Source organism: Rhinopithecus bieti, unplaced genomic scaffold (genome assembly GCF_001698545.2).
Source record: "Rhinopithecus bieti isolate Rb0 unplaced genomic scaffold, ASM169854v2 scaffold_315, whole genome shotgun sequence".
Lineage (NCBI taxonomy): Eukaryota > Metazoa > Chordata > Mammalia > Primates > Cercopithecidae > Rhinopithecus > Rhinopithecus bieti.
The window spans coordinates 2,476,236-2,494,348 of NW_016803481.1; the positions used below are offsets into that span (position 1 = coordinate 2,476,236).

General features: G+C 47.8%; 1 protein-coding gene across 2 annotated transcripts in view; it reads right to left on the bottom strand.

The window, feature by feature from the left end:
* The window catches only part of EPHX2 (epoxide hydrolase 2), a 58,706-nt gene that overhangs the window by 18,875 nt on the left and 21,718 nt on the right, over positions 1-18,113 (bottom strand). For both annotated transcript variants that reach the window (XM_017885158.1, XM_017885160.1), the window contains 7 exons: positions 15,468-15,542; positions 11,438-11,533; positions 10,845-10,923; positions 9,169-9,203; positions 6,467-6,493; positions 4,886-4,971; positions 1,609-1,720 (listed from right to left, as the gene is read on the bottom strand). In XM_017885158.1, coding sequence (XP_017740647.1) covers positions 1,609-1,720; positions 4,886-4,971; positions 6,467-6,493; positions 9,169-9,203; positions 10,845-10,923; positions 11,438-11,533; positions 15,468-15,542 — 510 coding nt within the window. The remainder of the gene's footprint in view (positions 1-1,608; positions 1,721-4,885; positions 4,972-6,466; positions 6,494-9,168; positions 9,204-10,844; positions 10,924-11,437; positions 11,534-15,467; positions 15,543-18,113) is intronic.

An 18,113-nucleotide genomic window follows, 5' to 3' on the forward strand; every position in this document is an offset into this window, starting at 1 on the left:
TTGTGCCATGTTGGTGTGCTGCACCCATCAACTCGTCAGCACCCACAAATTAGTCATTTATATCAGGTATAACTCCCAATGCAATCCCTCCCCCCTCCCTCCTCCCCATGATAGGCCCCGGTGTGTGATGTTCCCCTTCCCGAGTCCAAGTGATGTCATTGTTCAGTTCCCACCTATGAGTGAGAACATGCGGTGTTTGGTTTTCTGTTCTTGTGATAGTTTGCTAAGAATGATGGTTTCCAGCTGCATCCATGTCCCTACAAAGGATGCAAACTCATCCTTTTTTATGGCTGCATAGTATTCCATAGTGTATATGTGCCACATTTTCTTAATCCAGTCTGTCACAGATGGATATTTGGGTTGATTCCAAGTCTTTGCTATTGTGAATAGTGCCGCAATAAACATACATGTGCATGTGTCTTTATAGCAGCATGATTTATAATCCTTTGGGTATATACCCCCATCAAGCTACCAATGAGTTTCTTCACAGAATTGGTAAAAACTGCTACCTAGCCTTTGTTATGGCAGCCCCAGTAAAGTAATACGCCCTCTACACCACACACCATATCCATAGTCTCACCATTGAGACTGTCTCACACTAATGAAGGACATGGTGCTTTCATTCAGGCCAAAGGAAGCTCGTGGATTCCCACACACCAGGCTGTGGCACAGCAGGGCCCAGGCCTCCCCGTAGGATGCGGCCACGTGGGATGTGACATGTTGAGGTCTCTTCAAAATGCTGCTGGGAGCTTTTGGTGAATGAGTCCAGTTATTGCCTGAATCGCAAAGATCCTTTCACACAGATGCTGTCTCATTAATGAAAATAATTGTTGGAGAAGAGTTACTCATTGAATCACAACTGGGATGTTGTGGTCTTGCTGGAAATGGTCCCTTCCAAGAGGATAAGAGGTGGAGGCTAGGAGAGGAACGTGGGAGACACTCTCACATTCCTGATTAATTAATTACTTCCATTCCTCTCTCTCTGGAGTGTGCAGGAAACGTCTCTTATTCTCTCTGGATAATTCCCGCAAGTGGATACCCACAGAAGAGGGCAGCTGCAGCGGGGGCACCAGGCCAGCTGACGTTGACTCCTGATGCTGCTCTCAGTGAATTCCAGTTAACGGTGGCAGGGATGCCCCAATACACATATCAGCCATGTCCGGGGGCATCTCTGAAAGGCATCTTCGTGGCACATGTATTAATACCGAGAAACTTTCAGATTCTTCAGAGCACACGTGGGGCCTGCTGCAGGACTCTTTGACCCTTGTGCCATAATCACCAGCCTTTCAGCCAGAGAACCAGGAGGGGTGGCTCTGCCTGAGCAGTGAGCCCCCAAACTCTGCAACTGCAGAGACACTGGAGAAGCCACCCCCCCAGGGTACAACATGCCCCGGCCCTTCACCACCCAAACACACACGGAAATGTGCCATTGCCTGGGAAGGACCAGCTGGGCACGGCAGCCAGTTTCACCTAAGCCCACGTGCAAAATTGTTTCTGACTAATGCCACATAAAATTAAAGGGGACAGAGATAAAGCAAATGAGAAGGAGATAGGCAGGGGAAAAGCAAACACGAATGCTCCCGTTGTTGCCCTTGGTGCCACACTTACTGGTTCTTGGAAGTAGAGCTGGTAATCAAATACCGGGTTGGCTTTGATACTCTCCAAAGGGGGCACGTTGGGATTTGCCGGTATGAAGGGAGTATTCAAACTGGCCACCGCCCTACAGAAATAAGAGGCAGCAAGACATAGCCCCTGTAAGAAGGCAGTCTTACAAGAGCCAGAAAGGACTTTGAAGTTCAAAACTGAAGTTCAGAGTGGGAACATTCTATGCACAAGGTCATACACTAGCAGTGAATGAGAGAATGGGATCAGAACATTAGAACTCAGGATTTTCGATTCCTAGTTCAGTGCTTTTTTTTTTCCCCACTAAACTGCAGTAGTTCTCACCAACTTGCCTTAGACACATAGGAACATGCACACACACACACACACAGTACACACACTACACATACTATAGCAACCCTGAGTAGAATATGGAGACATGAATCTCTCTCTAGTTTTAAAATATGCATTCATTTTTTTCCTCCCTTTATTCACTCATTGTGTCTCCTCTGGATTGAGCATAATTCTATGGTATATACTAGAGGAGAGAAAATGTAAAATGAATAAAAATATCGTTTCTATCCTCAAGGAGCTCATTATAATTTAATAAGGAAAAACAGAAAAACATACAATGACCTTATGAGATGACTATGACATGAGCCATAGAACAGCACAAAATAGCATGAGAGTTGGAAGGAGATAAGAAATTCCTGAACTGGGCTTCATGGAGGACCCTGAGGAAAAGGGAGCACTTGAACTTGGTTTTTCAGAATGGGGAGAGTTGGGGAGGGGAACAAGGCCTGGGAGGGGAACAACATGAGGTAGCCTAAGCAAATTCTAGAAGGGGGCAAACCTTGCAGCTGTGTTCAATGGAGCACAGAGTCAGAATGGCTAGAAGCCAAGCATGGAATGGGATATGTTGGAAAATAACAACAGAAAGGCAGTAGGGAGCCTAGACATGAAGGGCCCTGAGTCTGAATTTAATGCTGTAAGAACCAAGAAAACCATGAGGGCTTCTCAGAAGAAGTGAGGGTGGATTCGAGTTGCAGTCAGGATGATTAATCCAGCCCTTAGAGACCACGTGGACACAGAGGGAGAGGTCAGGAAGATTAATCAAGCACTGATAGACCATATGGACACAGACAGAGAGGCTAGAAGCCAGGAATCCAGCCAGTAGACCACTGACTTACCACCCAAAGATGGAATAGGATGCTAACAAAAGGAATAGAAAACATGGACGGGCGTAGTTGTCTCATGCCTGTAATCCCAGCACTTTGGGTGGATCACTTGAGGCCAGGAGTTCAAGACCAGCCTGGCCAATGTGGTGAAGCCTCGTCTCTACTGAAAATACAAAATTTAGCCAGGCATGTTGGTGCACGCCTGTGGTCCCAGCTACTCGGGAGGCTGAGGCAGGAGAATCACTTGAACCCAGGAGGCAGAGCTTGCAGCTACCCCCCCCCCGGGGCAACAGAGGGAGCCTCTTTATCAAAAAAAAAAAAAAAAAAAAAAAAAAGGAATAGAAAAGGGGATGAATTTGAGGGGCAAATACAGCTCATTGCTATCTTTCCTTTTGTTCACTTTAACCAGTATATTGTGCAGTCTGTAGGGTCACTTTTTGGTGAACGCAATTCTTAAGAATCAAGCTCTTATTTCCACTTTGAATGAGAGAGGGGACAGAGAAAGAGAGAGGGAGAAGCTAGAATATACTATGTACCCACAAGAAATTTTAAAAAACATTTAAAAGCTGGAGAGATGAACACAACAATAGCATGAAAACTTTAACAATATTTTAGGAAACATTTGATTCTTTTTATTGTTTGTTATAATCCTATCATTTGAGCCAGGAGTGAAGCAGAACAAAGTTTCCTGGTAGTTCCGATCTCGGAAACTTAGCCAAATACAAAATAACTGGGTTAGTTAGGGAAATTCAGATGGCAGCTGAGGATGATGTTTCTTTAACTTGCTAAGATCAGAGGCTGAAATGGGAAGTCAGACAGGTTTAACTGCAGCTCACCAGCTCAAACGGCCCAAGAGACTACAGAGTCTCTGGGCCCAAAACCTGCCGTTTGATAGCTCTCACTCAAGCCATGAAATGCTGGTCTAAGAATGATTATGAATGAAATGGTGGGGACCATGACACGCTGGGCTCACTGGACAGTTGCACAGCATTTTCTGGTTGTGGAGTCAGGCAGGAGTTACCATCACCACTTTGTGGTTGAGAAAGCCCAAGCCTAAGAAGCGCAGTGATGTGTCACACAGCTGATCAGAGCAGATTGAAGGCCACACTTTCTGATTCTCAGTCCAGAACTGAAGACACACCTGTTGTACCCCTCAAGCTCAGCCATTATCCTCCTGTATTCCCACTGGCCACTCGGGCCCTGAATTATCTGTCCCATTGCCTGTAAGTGGAACAGGTGCTGCTTCCTAACACATTAGCTCATTAGCTCATTAGGCCCTTTTTTTTTCTGAAACGGAGTTTCACTCTTGTCACTCAGGCTGGAGTGCAATGGCACTCACTAACCACCTGAACACACACGGAAATGTGCCATTGCCTGGGAAGGACCAGCTGGGCACGGCAGTCAGTTTCACCTGAGCCCATTTGTAAAACTGTTTCTGACTAACGCCACATAAAATTAAAGGGGACACAGATAAAGCAAACGAGAAGGAGATAGGCAGGGGAAAGGCAAACACGAATGCTCCCGTTGTTGCCCTTGGTGCCACACTTACTAGTTCTTGGAAGTAGAGCTGGTAATCAAATACCAGGTTGGCTTTGATACTCTCCAAAGGGGACACGATGGGATTTTTATTATTATTAATATTATTATTATTATTTGAGACAGAGTCTCACTGTATCACCCAGGCTGGAGTACAGTGGCACGATCTCGGCTCACTGCAACCTCCACCTCCCGGGTTCAAGCGATTCTCCTGCCTCAGCCTCCAGGGTAGCTGGGATTACACGCGCCCGCCACCATGCCCGGCTACTTTTTGTATTTTTAGTAGAGACGGGGTTTCACCATGTTGACCAGGTTGGTCTCGAACTCCTGACCTCAGGTGATCCACCCACCTCAGCTTCCCAAAGTGCTGGGATTACAAGCGTGCGCTACCGCGCCCGGCTAGGCCCTCTTTTCAATGTGTCACCAGACACTAAAGAGTGAAGACATCACCTTCCCAGATTACCTACTTGTTTTTGAGAAGTTTTCTAGGGTTAAAGGTCTGAGGAACAATTCTCACAGGAGCCCAAGTCCAGCCTCCCCCAAATCCTTATCGCCTAAAGCCCAATTACCTCACTCTCTCCGGGTAGAAGAGAGCCATGGACCACACGAGCATACCTCCCCAGTCATGGCCAATGAACACTGCTTGAGAGAGGCCCTAGAGAAGGAAAAAGAAGGGAGCCAAACGTGAGGAGGTTTCTGGAATGGGGTGCTGAGAGGTTCAGCCCTCAGCCAGCCCCTTGACACCAGGGCCTCCTCCTCCAACCCACAGCAGCTCTCCAAATGCCCACTCTGCAAACCTCTCCTCCCTCCACCAGCCACAGACCCTCAACACAAATAGCCAGCCTTTTACATCTGCTTAGGAGACCGAGGCCACAGGCCATGGGTTCCTTGTCCCTCTCTACCTTCTCTCAAATCAAATTTTCCTTCATTCTTTTCTCCTTTTTCCTCTCTTCTATCTTAAAAGAACTATAACTTACCTCTTCATGTTAAAAGTACGTCTTTCATCAAATGATTATGCTTCGACTTCCCAAAACCCTACCTTTTTTGGAAGCTCTCCTCCCTTAAACAACCAATAAACGTCCCAAAGCATCTTTAATCTCTCTTTTTTTGCTGCCGGTACTGACAATGACAACGTCAACTCCTTTTCATGGAGCAGCTATAGCCACATGTCGCTTAACAAGGGAGACACATTCTCAGAAATGTCAGGTGGTTTCGTCATACAAACATCACAGAGCAAAACCTAGATAGCAGAGCCTATCCACACCTCCCTCCACACTGACTCCACTGGTAGCCACCAGAGTCACTCTCCTAACAATAAGGGACACCCTTCTAGACAGAAGACTGTACAGAGTCAGGACTGGATGGCCACTCTGGGCCATGCCCTGTTCCCTGTCCCCATGACACACAAGAGTTCCAAACCTAATCCCAGGAAACTGAGAATCTGCAGAGGGCAGGGACCATGATATCCTCACAGTCTCTTCCCTGCCGTGTCAGGCACAGCACCCTGCTGGTGAATCAGAGGTCAGCGTCCTAGATCCTCTCTGACTCCCACATCCAATTAAGAGGCCCTAAGTCCCACAGCTCCACAGTCCTTCCCTGTCCTCCATTGCTGCTGTCCTGGCTGAGCCTGACCCCTCCATCCATTCTGCCCCCCTGACCTCACCTGGGGAAGGGGAGGCTGTTATACCATGCAGTCTTGAGAGTGGGAAGTGTACTCTGCAAAAGCACATTCTCAGCCCACCACTGCTGATTTGCTTTCATTTGGTATCATTGAGTTTGACATTCCTGACAATGTCAAATGCAAGCAGTAGGTTCTAGGAGTTTCAGAAGGGATGAAAGTTTAGAGAGATGGGAAATATTAGCCTACGGGGTATTTTCCAAACTTCTCTACCTGATACTCAAGGCTGTCCTCCCTGGTCCCATTCCCTGGAACCTGCCCTTCATTAAAGGACAAAGAAACGAGCTAATCTCCTCCTTGCTCTTTGCCATCTGTTTCTGTGATTTTCTCTGCCCATGTCCACTATGCCCTCAACTGCCCCCAAACGTGCCCTCCCTGCCCGTGCACCTCTGCTCGAGGCTGACGTCTTTTCTTTAATTACCCAGGTCCCAAAGGAATTCTCCAAAGATATCAGTTCAAAATAATGACTTACCAGTTTATCCAGGAAGGTTACCATCTCCTAAGAAAGAAGACCCAGGCAAAATCAGCAACCGTACCCGCCTGCCTCAGCCTTTATGATGGGCTGAACTGTGTCGTCCCCAAAACCGCTGTGTTGAAGTCCTAAACCCCAGGGCCTCAGAATGGGATTGTTTTTGAAGATACAGCGTTTAAAGGGGTGATCAAGGTAAAATGAGATTATATGGGTGGGCCCTAATCCAACGTGTCTGGAGTCCTTATAAGAAGAGGAGATTAGGCCGGGCACAGTGGCTCAAGGCTGTAATCCCAGCACTTTGGGAGGCCGAGGTGGGCGGATCACAAGGTCAAGAGATCGAGACCATCCTGGCCAACATGGTGAAACCTCACCTCTACTAAAAATACAAAAATTAGCTGGGCATGGTGGTGCACGCCTATAGTCCCAGATACTCGGGACGCTGAGGCAGGAGAATCACTTGAACCTGGGAGGCAGAGGTTGCAGTGAGCCGAGATCGCACCAGCCTGGACACTCCATCTCAAAAACAAACAAACAAAAAAACCCAAAAATTAGCCGGGCACGGTGGCAGGCACCTGTAATCCCAGCTCCTCAGGAGGCTGAGGCAGAAGAATCGCTTGAACCCAGGAGGAGGAGATTGCAGTGAGCCGAGATTATGCCACCATACTCTAACCTGGGTGACAGATCAAGACTCTGTCTCAAAAAAAAAAAAAAAAAAGAAGAAGAAGAGGAAGAGATTAGGCTGGGTGCAGTGGCTCACACCTCTAATCCTAGCACTTTGGGAGGCCGAGGCAGGAGGATCCCTTGAGCCCAGAAGTTGGAGACCAGCCTGGGAAATATAGGGAGACCCTGTCTCATATTAAAAAAAGAAAGAAAGAAAGAAATGAAAAGAGAAGAGGAGGAGATTAGGACACAGACACCCACAAAGGGACGAGCATATGAGGACACAGGAAGAATGCAGTATCTACAACCCCAGGAGAGGCCTCAGGAGAACCAACCCTGCTGACACCTTGATTTTGGACTTCCAGCCTCCAAAACTGTGAGAAAACAAACATCTATTGTTGAAGCTGCCTGGTCTGTGACACTTTGTTACAGCAGCCAGGCTGAGCAGTGCAGCCATCCATCATTCAGCAGCCTTCATGACATCACCCTTCCCTTCCTTCCTAGCATCCTCTCAGGAACCAAGCTGACTCCAAACACGCACAGTAATTATTCAGTGTACACCAATACATATCCCTAACTATCCCATCACCATTGTAAGACAGCAAGCCTGGGCTCTTCCCTGGAGGGGGATAGAAGACAGCTGCCCTGTAGAGCTTGCCCCCGTGCTACTGCAGGGGAGCAGTGAGAGGCTTGTTCCATCCCAGGGACAACACATTCCTGTCCCCACCACCCACTGTCCTGACACAGAAACTGGCTTCTTTTGCTGAGCATCATCTTTTGAGGGTTCATTCCTGCTGAAGCTTGCACCAGCACGTCATTCCTCTGTACAGCCAAACAGTGTCCCACTGTAGGGATGGGCCACATTTTATTTATCTATTCATCAGCTGATGGACATGTGGGTTGTCTCCATTTCTGGCTGTTAGGAATAATGCTGCTGTGAACATTTGTATCTGGGTTTTTTTTGTGGACATATGTCATCGATTTTCTTGGGTAAATACCTAGCTGTGGATGTACTCATGATTTTCAAAGTTGGAACAGGAGGATGGGAGCACCATCTTGTTTGTTTTTGGTAAAAGGACTTTCTTCAAGAGACCAGTTCTCCTAAGTGACCCAATGTGCCTGTCTCAAGAATGGATTTTGATGGAAATAAGCAAGGTCCAGGTTAGAGGACAACAGCAGGATAGGGGCTCCTGGGGTCACTGGTGAGACCTTGGTAGGACTTTGGGGGAGACACTCGGGATCAGGAGCAGCAGAGTGCAAGAGGCAAAGACTGGGAAACTGAGGAAGGAGGAGCCGCCCTGCCTGGAAACGGAACTTTTACCCATGATTGCTTCTGAGATGCCAAAGCCAGCACAGGAAGCTGGGGGGCACACTTGAGGGAGAGGAGCCCCCCGCCCAGGGCTGTGACTCAGAGATGGAGGCTTCTGTAATCTCTGTGTCACCAGCAGCATTACTAGTTCCCCAGCTAATCTGAGGACTGTTTCCTCCCCTGGGCTCCCCCAGCCTTTGCTTTTGCTCCTGAGCTGCATGGAGGTTTGGGACCCAGTCTCTCCTCACCTTGGCCTTGGCCTCCCCTGCCAGTACTGAAGTGAGGGGCCCCTCTACAGGATGGTGCTTACACCCGTCTTAGAGCAGGAAGTCCATGCTGGTCACCAGTCTGCAGAGGTCTGGCCTAGGTCTGGCCAACAACGTCTTTACCAGAACAAAGTGACTTTATTCAATGCTCTAGATGGTGAGGCAATCGAATGCAGTACTGCAGGCTTCCAGAATGGCTCTACTGGCTGTTGACCTCAGGCAACTACCTTTAACTTCCCCTGACTCAGTTTTCTCTTCTGTCAATTGCTTGAAGGAAGACCTGGCACACAGTCAATGCTGCATACATGTTGGCTGTCATTCGGAAATACTGTTCTACTTTCAGTAGGAATTTACACCCAGTGGCTGTGAAATGATGCTTCCCTAAAATTTGAATGGATACCCCAGCTTTGGGTTTATAGCAACAAAAAAAGCAGGATGGGGAAGATGTTACCCAAGATCCTTCTTACCTTACATAACACTTCCATGCAATATTCTTCTATTTCTGCAATTAAAAATAAAAGAAACATATTTAATTCACGTTACTTAAAATATATCAACACATCAAAAGGGCCGTTTTGCAAAGAAAACCAAACACCAAACAACAACAGCAAACCCACAAAAACTTATTAAAGCCTTAGACTGAGGTAGACCCAAGTGTTTATTTTTGCTTTTGTTGCCTGCGCTTTTGATGTCATATCCCTCCGTGAAATCACCGCCAAGACCAATGTCAAGCTTTCCCCCTGTGTTTTCTTCTAGAAGCTGTACAGTTTCAGGTCATACATCTAAGCCTTTCATCCATTTTGAGTTGATTTTTGTGTGTGGTGTAAGATAAAGGTCCAATTTCATTCTTTTTCATGTTTCCCCACCACCATTTGTTTGAAGAGAGTGTCCTTTCTCCACTGTGTATTCTTGGTACCCTTATCAAAGATCAGTTGACCACATATATGTGGATCGACTGCTGGGCTTTCTATTCTGTTCCACTGAACTACGTCTGTCTTTATGTTTGTATCGCACTGTTTGTATCATACTATAGACTTGTAATATAGTTTGAAATCAGGAAGTGTGCTTCAAACGCCTCCAGCTTTTTTATTCTTTCTAAAGGTCACTTTGTCTATCTGCGGTCTTTGGTGGGTCCATAAGAACTGTGGAATTGCTGTCTCTATCTTTGTAAAAAATGCCATTGAGATTTTGACAGGGATTGCATTGCATCTGTAGATTGCTTTGGGTCATATGAGTACCCAAATCAATGGGTAGTATGATTTTTAAAAATAATAGCAATTTTAACAATAACAGTGTTTTAACAATAGCAATTCCAGAAAGCAAAAAGAAAACGAACAAAAATAGAGAAAATCCAAGAGAAAAAAATGTCAAATAAATAATTCATGAAAAGTTACAAGAACTGAAAGATAAATGTACCCAGCAAAGTAGGTCTCTACTAAAAACCCAAAAATTAGCCGGTGTGGTGGCACACATGTGTTGTCCCAGCTACTTGGGAGGCTGAGGCAGGAGAATCACTTGAACCTGGGAGGTAGCGGTTGCAGTGAGCCAAAATCACGCCACTGCACTCCAGCCTGGGTGACAGAGTGAGACTCTGTCTCAAAAAAAAAAAAAAAAAAAAAAAAAAGAAGAAAGGAAATTGTGGTGCCATCTGTAACACGGAGGAAGCTTCAGGACATTATGCTAAGTGAAAGAAGCCAGGCACAAAAGCACAAATGCTGTATGATTCCACTTACATGAGGTCTTTAGAGGAGTTAGATTCATAGAGACAAAAGTAGAAAGGGGTTGCCAGGGGCTGGGAAGAGGAAGAAGTGAGGACTGAATACAGCCTTTCAGTTGTGCAAGATGAAGAATGTTCTGGAGATGGATGGTACATTCTATGTCCGCCATCCCCCATGATCAGTGGGAGATCCCTTGGAGCATGGGCCTTTGGGGCTGCTGTATTCATTCGGAGTGTGGGGGCAGGGGCATCTGAGGCCCAAAGTGCAGAGACACAGGGCACTGTAGGAGAGGAAAGAGGTGAAGTCAGACTCTCTTAAGGGGAAGGTTACTCTGATCTGGGACCAGGGAAAGCACTGAGGTGTGGAGCGCTCAGGCAGGTAGAAGGCAAGACCGGCACGAGACAGCTGCAAGACAGCGCACCCACCAGGAGGAGCAGACGACTCTCCATAGCCTTTCATGTCCATAGCTATGACCCGGTAACCTGCCTGGGCCAGAGCAGGGATCTAGAAAACAAACAGGCACACTCCAGCACGGTCCCATCAGTCCTAGGCGGATACTCCCTCTTTGCTTCCCTCCATCCCCTTCTTCCTGTAAATGGCTCAAACGGAAGAGCCACAAGGCACTACCTAGTATCTTTGCCATGGGGCTGCAATGAGCCCATTTATACAGGGCTGCTGTGGGTGGTGGCGGGGCTTGTGCACGGGAGAAATGCCACATCTAAGAGAGCATCTTCCCTGGCAAAGCTCTTGCAGCTTTCTATACTCATTACAGAGAGTTGCCAGCAGGGGGCATGGAGTGTCTTAAAGAAGTCTGCCCTTTCCTAATCTGCAAAGGTGCCTCGTGGCCTAGTACAGCCCTGAGGTCTGGAGTCACCCTCCTGCCCCAACCTGGTCACACTTTGGAGACAACGCTCCACTGTAAGGTTTCAGCTTCCTCATGACAGTCCACATCAGGCCACACCATCTAGACTCCCTCCACCTCACCCTGACCGGCTACACCTTCCCCAGCTTTCCTCACCTGGTACCTCCAAGAATACCAGCTCTCGGGAAATCCATGGCAGAGGCACACAGCAGGGCCGGAGCCCAGCTCCACAAAATGCAGACGGACCCCGGGCTGTGGAAGGGAAAGAGGAGCAGGCAGCGACCAAGCACCAGGCCCAGTGGACCCAGGCCCCACAGCATCTACAGAATGCCAGGGCCATTTCAGTCCATTGCTGGATCGCGCATGACCCAGATTTCTCAGTGAAAGACCCCAGTGTTAGATGAAAATGGCTGAGAAGAGGCCCTGGTCAACCTACTCAATAAAAACAGGTGGCTCTCACCATAACCTAAGAACTCTGCAAAGATTATGATGCTGGAAAACAAAACAACACACTTCTCTTTCCTCTCTACAAGGCCCCCATACTCTCAGAATTTCTGGTGCTGTTGTGATGCGTTTTTAGTATATTACACAGGGGGCTGATATTGTGCAGAGCATAATATTCGTGGTCATGTGCAGAATACCGTTGCAAGATTTTTCCTTAGTTCAGCTAAAGACGGGGTCCTTGTCCCACGGTCATGAAAATATAGGCTTGCAGACAATTTGAAGCGTGAGTAAACAGCAGGGTTTTATTGGGTGAAAAGGTGAAAAAGGGGGAACAGGGACTCTGCAAAGCCAGAGTTCCTGCCAGAGCACTTTCCGCCTCACTGCTGGCATCCCAGTTTCCACACAGGAAGAGGAGGGGCCAGGCTCCTCCCTGCTGCAAAGGGCAAGAACTTGCTGAGGTTCCACCCCAGTGCACAGGCTGTTTGGAGTTTCTCTGGGGACCCCCTCCCACCTGGCTATCTCAATACCATGAGTGTTTCATTAAGAGCTGTTTACTTCTTAAATAGGAAATCTGTTCAAGCTTTGCCACACCCACAGTCTTTTTGGGGGCTATGGGTGTGGCAGAGACTGTGAGGGCTTGACAACGTCTGTGTTCCCATCTTCTTCCAGGTACATGGTAGCATCTTACAGAGCACCTCCCCCTCCTACAGTACAACTGAGCTCCGGCCAGTGTCTCCCAGAGGAAATGTGACTCTGATTGTTCTCCTGCATTTCCTTTAGGATAGTGGAGATATGTAATTGGGGTAAGAACAGGGCACTTTGATTATTTGGTTCATTTGACTGGATCCCACCATAATACTCAAGGCTGGTTAGTGGCTGTAACAAACACCCTGCATCCAGGAGGTTTGATCCAGAAGGTGCTGCATCCAGGGCTCACAGGAACCTCCTGTGCGTGGCCTCTCTCCCTTCGCCTATCTCTGCCTGAATGACATGGGCCTTGAGGAAGGTGGAGGCAGCAGAGAGAAGGAGCCTGGTTGTTTGAATGGCTGCGTGGACAGAGCCCACCGCACTGCACTGTGCTGTAGGCGAGAAACACACTTGGTGTGAAGCCACTAAAAGGGACAGGGTGTTTGTAACAGCCACTAACCAGCCCTGACTATTATGGTGGAGTCCAGCCAAATGAACCAAATAATCAAAGTGCCCTGTTCTTACCCCAATTACATATCTCCACTATCCTAAAGGAAATGCAGGAGAACAATCAGAGCCACATTGTAGAAATTCACGGGGAACAATTCCACTTGGCTGTATCTCAGATGATGCCAAGCTGTGCCCCACACTGGAAGTTTCTTTTATGGTCTCACTTTGTTGCCCAGGCTGGAGGGCAGGGGCATGATCACAGCTCACTGCAGCCTCAAACTCCTGGGCTCTAGCGATCCTCCTACCTCAGTCTCCCAAGTAGCTGAGACCACAGATGCGCACCACCACCCCAGCTAATTTTTACATTTTTTGTAGAGATGGGAGTCTCACTATGTTGCCCAGGCTGGTCTCAAACTCCTGGCATTAAGTGATCCTCCTGCCCTGGGCTTCCAAAATGCTGGGATTACAGGTATGAGCCACCACACGTGGCCCCACACGAAGTTTCATTCGTAATTCCCAACAAGCTATTTTGCTCAAGAAGACATTAGGTGGGCATCTGGCAGTCCCTCTCACAAACTAGAGTGTTTATCAGAATTTGTTCCATAGTCTTTCCTTCAGCGCTTGGCAAAAGTTGACTTTAAATTTGATCTACCTTACACTGAGAAATGTTTCACATTCTAGGATCAAATGATCCTAGTTCGCCTGTGTTCTAGCACAGATCCCAACTAAACAGCTCACTCTTGAGCTTTATCATCTCAATAGGAAGCTGTGGACACTGAGGCTCACAGCTTCATATTGACTCAGCTGAGAAGCCCAGCAAACACGTCCTTTCTCATCTCATTTCTTTTCTGTGTTAAGAAAAATGTCCATAAAGCCAGAATACAAAAAGATCTATTATCAACCCAGTTTAGGATTCAGTGGCTATCAATGCACCAGCCCCCTCAGAGCCTCGCGCAGCTGGGACTCCCCAGAAATTCACTGCCTGCTCTTAAATATGGGGTGGGGGAAAGATAAGGCGGGGTAAAGCGATTCTGATCACACTCCTTCAAAGTCAAATAAAGAATCTCTTGAAACTGGCTGGATATGCAAACCCTAAGGGAATTACAAGACTAACCCTGTCCACGGTTACAACCCAGCCCCCAACTCTGGGCGAAAAGCCCCTCACTCCTTTTTAGCACCAGAGAGATGAGATCTGAAGGCCCTGATTAAACATTCACCCCTTCAGGAGAACCCAGAATTATAGAAGGGACGTCAGTGATGCTGAGCAGTAGCTTTAAGTCCCAGAAAAGCCTTTTCTTACTATGCAAACCCACTCGTGCTTGGATGCCCACTTTACGTTTATGGTGGCTGCCTCCACCCTCGCAGAACTCATTCTGAGCACAGATCCCATTCTGAGCAGACACCTCATTCTCGCTGTAACCAAACCACCCAGGCTGTGAATGTAAAATCCCTGGGGCCACAGAAGATCCTCCATTCATCTCAGAATTTCTCTCTGAGGTTCTCCTCCAGGACAGCAAAGGTCCCCAAGGTCTCCAAGGCCAGCACAGCCATAGCCTCCAGCTCTCCTGTTTGTCAGCTGCAGTTTATAGAGCACATGGCTGTTGGATACTATGCCCTGTGGTCTGCATATAACATTTCATTTAATTTTCACAGAAACAGCATGGAGAGACATCATTGCCATTTCCTTATAAAGATGTGGATACTGATGCTCACAAGGATAAGATGTGTGTCCAAGGCTGCAATCTCAGTTAAATGGCAAAACCTAGATTCCAGCTGGGTTGACCTGGCTGCACAGTAGCTGTCTGGCCTTTTTTGCTGATGAGTTGGACCCACAGATTTAGGTCCTTTCGTATTTAAATGAGTCCAATGACAAATGAGGAAAAATCCCAAAGTGAATCCATGAGGATATACTAAACCCCTGCTCTGTGTCAGAAAGCCAAGTTAGATCTCCCAGCCAGGTCATAAGCCAGGGCCCTCTGTGTGTGGCCTTGGCCTTATGATAACCCTTTAAAACAAAAAGAACATTTTAATGACCCTTTCCCTCTCTTTGCCCTCAATATGGGCTCCTTGAAGACAGGTCTGTCTTGATCATCACTGCACCCCTTGTATTTGGCCTGTGCCTGACACAGAGGAAGTGCTTGATAAATGCCTGTTGAATGAAAACATGTTCTCCCCCAACACAGGCCAGCTGTGTGTGTGCTTTAGCCCCCCAGGCTGCCCAAGCCCCCTAGCTGCTGTTCTGCGGGGGTTTGGCCACATCAGTCACACTGCTTTACAGAATCTGAGGCAGGCTCTGTCTTTCATTGATATCTGAGGAATGAGATTTGCAGGAAATATCATTTCCTTATAAATAGCGGATGTTCAATCACCCTCGATATTTAACAAATGTCACTTGCTGGTCACTTTTTTTTTTTTCTTGAGACAGGGTCTCACTCCGTCACCCAGGCTGGAACACAGTGGTGTGATCATAGCTCACTGCAACCTCCACCTCCCAGGCTTAGGTTCAGGTGATCTTCCCAGCTCAGTCTCCTGGGTGTGTCTGCTGGTTGTTTTAGATGACCTGGTGGGACAGCACTCAGCTGACTGAAAGACAAAATTGACTCACCTTTATTGTCACGTACCCATGGCTCATGTCACTTGGATTGCAACAGGTCGGCAGAGGGGCCGGGGTATTGAGAAGCTGTAAGCAGGAAAGGTACAGTGAGAGAGACTGCCGCAGCCTCTGGTCAGGGGAGGCCTCAGAGATCACCTTTGCCATTCCATCCTGAGCCCTGCTGGCGACTGACCAGCCCATCTCCCTCTCCTGCCAGCACAGCCAGACTCCATTATCCCTCCTGCCTTCAGGTTAAGTGGAGCCCCAAGACTGAGTTCTGGCCAATGGATGCAGATGGAAGAGTGCAGCCTGGCACATTAAAACCCCCACACAATTCTCTACATTCCTAACTCCCCATCTTCCGGCCGGGTGTCCAGTGTGACCTCGAAAACCACATGTAGAAGACAGTGCATCCTCCATTACCCTGATCCCCAAATGACTGTGTGAGGCAAAGTCCCTGGCCACTGCCCACTGAACTTCACATAAGCAAGAAGCAAAAATCACTTGCTCTAAGCCAGAGAGTTTGGACTTTAATTAACATTATTCGCTTCTGTGGCAGCTCCTCAGATGGTCGCCCAGGCTCATGTGGGACACCATGCAAAGCTCACAGAACAGTCACTCCATTACCACTCCCCTCTGTCGAAAGGTCTCTCCTTCAAGTTGGCCAAAATCAAACTTTCTGGGCCTTTGTATTAGTTTGCTCCGGCTGCCATGACTAAATACCAGTGTATGTGGTTTCAAGAACAGATATTTATTTCCTCACAGTTCTGGAGGCTGGAAGTCCAAGATCAAGGTGCTGGCGGGGCTGGTTTCTCCTGAGGCCTCTCTCCTTGGCTGGCAGACAGCCGTCTTCTCCTTGTGTCTTCACGTGGACTTTCCCTTGTGTCCTCATGCTCCTGGCACCTCTCTGTGTGTGTCCTAATCTCTGCCTCTTCTCCCTTTTTTGGGGGTCTCTTCTCTGTCATCCAGGCTGGCATGCACTGATGTGATCACAGCTCACTGCAGCCCTGACCTCCTTGGCTCAAGGGATCCTCCCACCTCAGCCTCCTAAGTATCTGGAACTATAGGTGTGCACCACTATGGTCAGCTATTTTTTTTTTTTTTAAGACAGGATCTTACTATGTCGCCCAGGCTGACCTCAAACTCTTGGCCTCAAATGCTGGGAATGCAGGAGTGAGCCACAGCTCCTGTCCTTAATCTCTGCTTTTTCTAAAGAGACCAGTCAGATGAGATTAGAGCTCAGCCTTGTGACCTCATTTTAACTTCATTACCTCCTTGAATGCCCTTTTTTCAGACCCAGTCACATCCTGAGGTATTAGCGGTTAGGACTTCACTGTATTAATTTTGGGGGACACAGTCTAGCCCCTAATAGCCTTCCACCAGCAGGTCCCAGGCCTATTCTCAGGAGTCCTTGAGGGCTTAGACTAACCCGTCTCAGTAAATAGGAAATTCCTGAACAAGCAGTCCTTATAGTGGCTATTGTACCTTACTGGAACCAGTTTCCCTGAGGCAGAAATAACAAGGAGCCTGCTACTGAGCACATGTGTGTGAATATCAGCACATGTGTGTGAATATCACCTCATGCGTGAACTCTGCTGCTGGACACGCTGTGAATCCTATTGCTGGAATGGTCACTTTTAGTCCTAAAGATGTAACCCAAGAAAAAATTCATTCTCCTCAGTGACTCAGTTTTGTTACCTCTAAAACGGGGACATAAGCTAAGAAATCCACCTTCTTTATAACCATAGGAGACTCTGCCTGGGCGTCTGCAGAGGGGGACACAGGAGATGAGTCTCCCTACCTCTGTGGCATCTGGAGAAGACCTGGGGGCAGGGAGGTACTCAGCGTGATGCGGGAGGGCATCCTGGTGTCCCCTGATGGTCATGAGTCCATAGTCAGGGGGAGCCAAGGCCCGTGAGCAGGGCCGGTGCCCCTTAGGGCCCCTCCTGCCAAGTGTCCTCAGTTTCCTAGATCACACACCAGGGGATGCCTCTGCTTTTGGGGGTGGGAAAAGTGGGGGGGTTCCTGCTTTAATGATCCTCTTGTATGTTTGTGCAATTTACAAAGCCTGTTCACGACTGATGCCCACTGCCTTCCTCTGAGAGAGAGACATGGGCTCCCCTGTTTAAAAGGGGTGATTTTCTGTGGGGATATAAAAGGGTATAGCTGCTATGAAAACAGCACAGCATTTCCTCAAAAATTCAAAAATAGAATTTTGGTCAGGCACAGTGGCTCACGCCTGTAATCCTCATGCATTGGGAGGCCAAGGCAGGTGGATTATGTGAGGTCAGGAGTTCAAGACCAGCCTGACCAACATGGGGAAACCCTGTGTCTATTAAACATACAAAAATTAGCCAGAAATTGCTTGACCCCGAGAGGCAGAGGTTGCAGTGAGTCAATATTGTGCCACTGCACTCCAGCCTGGCCAACAGAGCAAGACTCCATCTGAAAAAATAAATAATAATAATAAATAAGAGAAAAATAGAATTTCCATATGTCCAGCAATTCCAATCCTAGGTATACACCCAGAAGCACTGTAAACAGGGCCTCAAAGAGATACATGCACACCCACGTTCATAGCAGCACTATTCTCAATAGCCAGGAGGCAAAAGCAAGTCAGGCGTCCTTGAAAAGCTGAGTGGATAAACCCAATGTGGT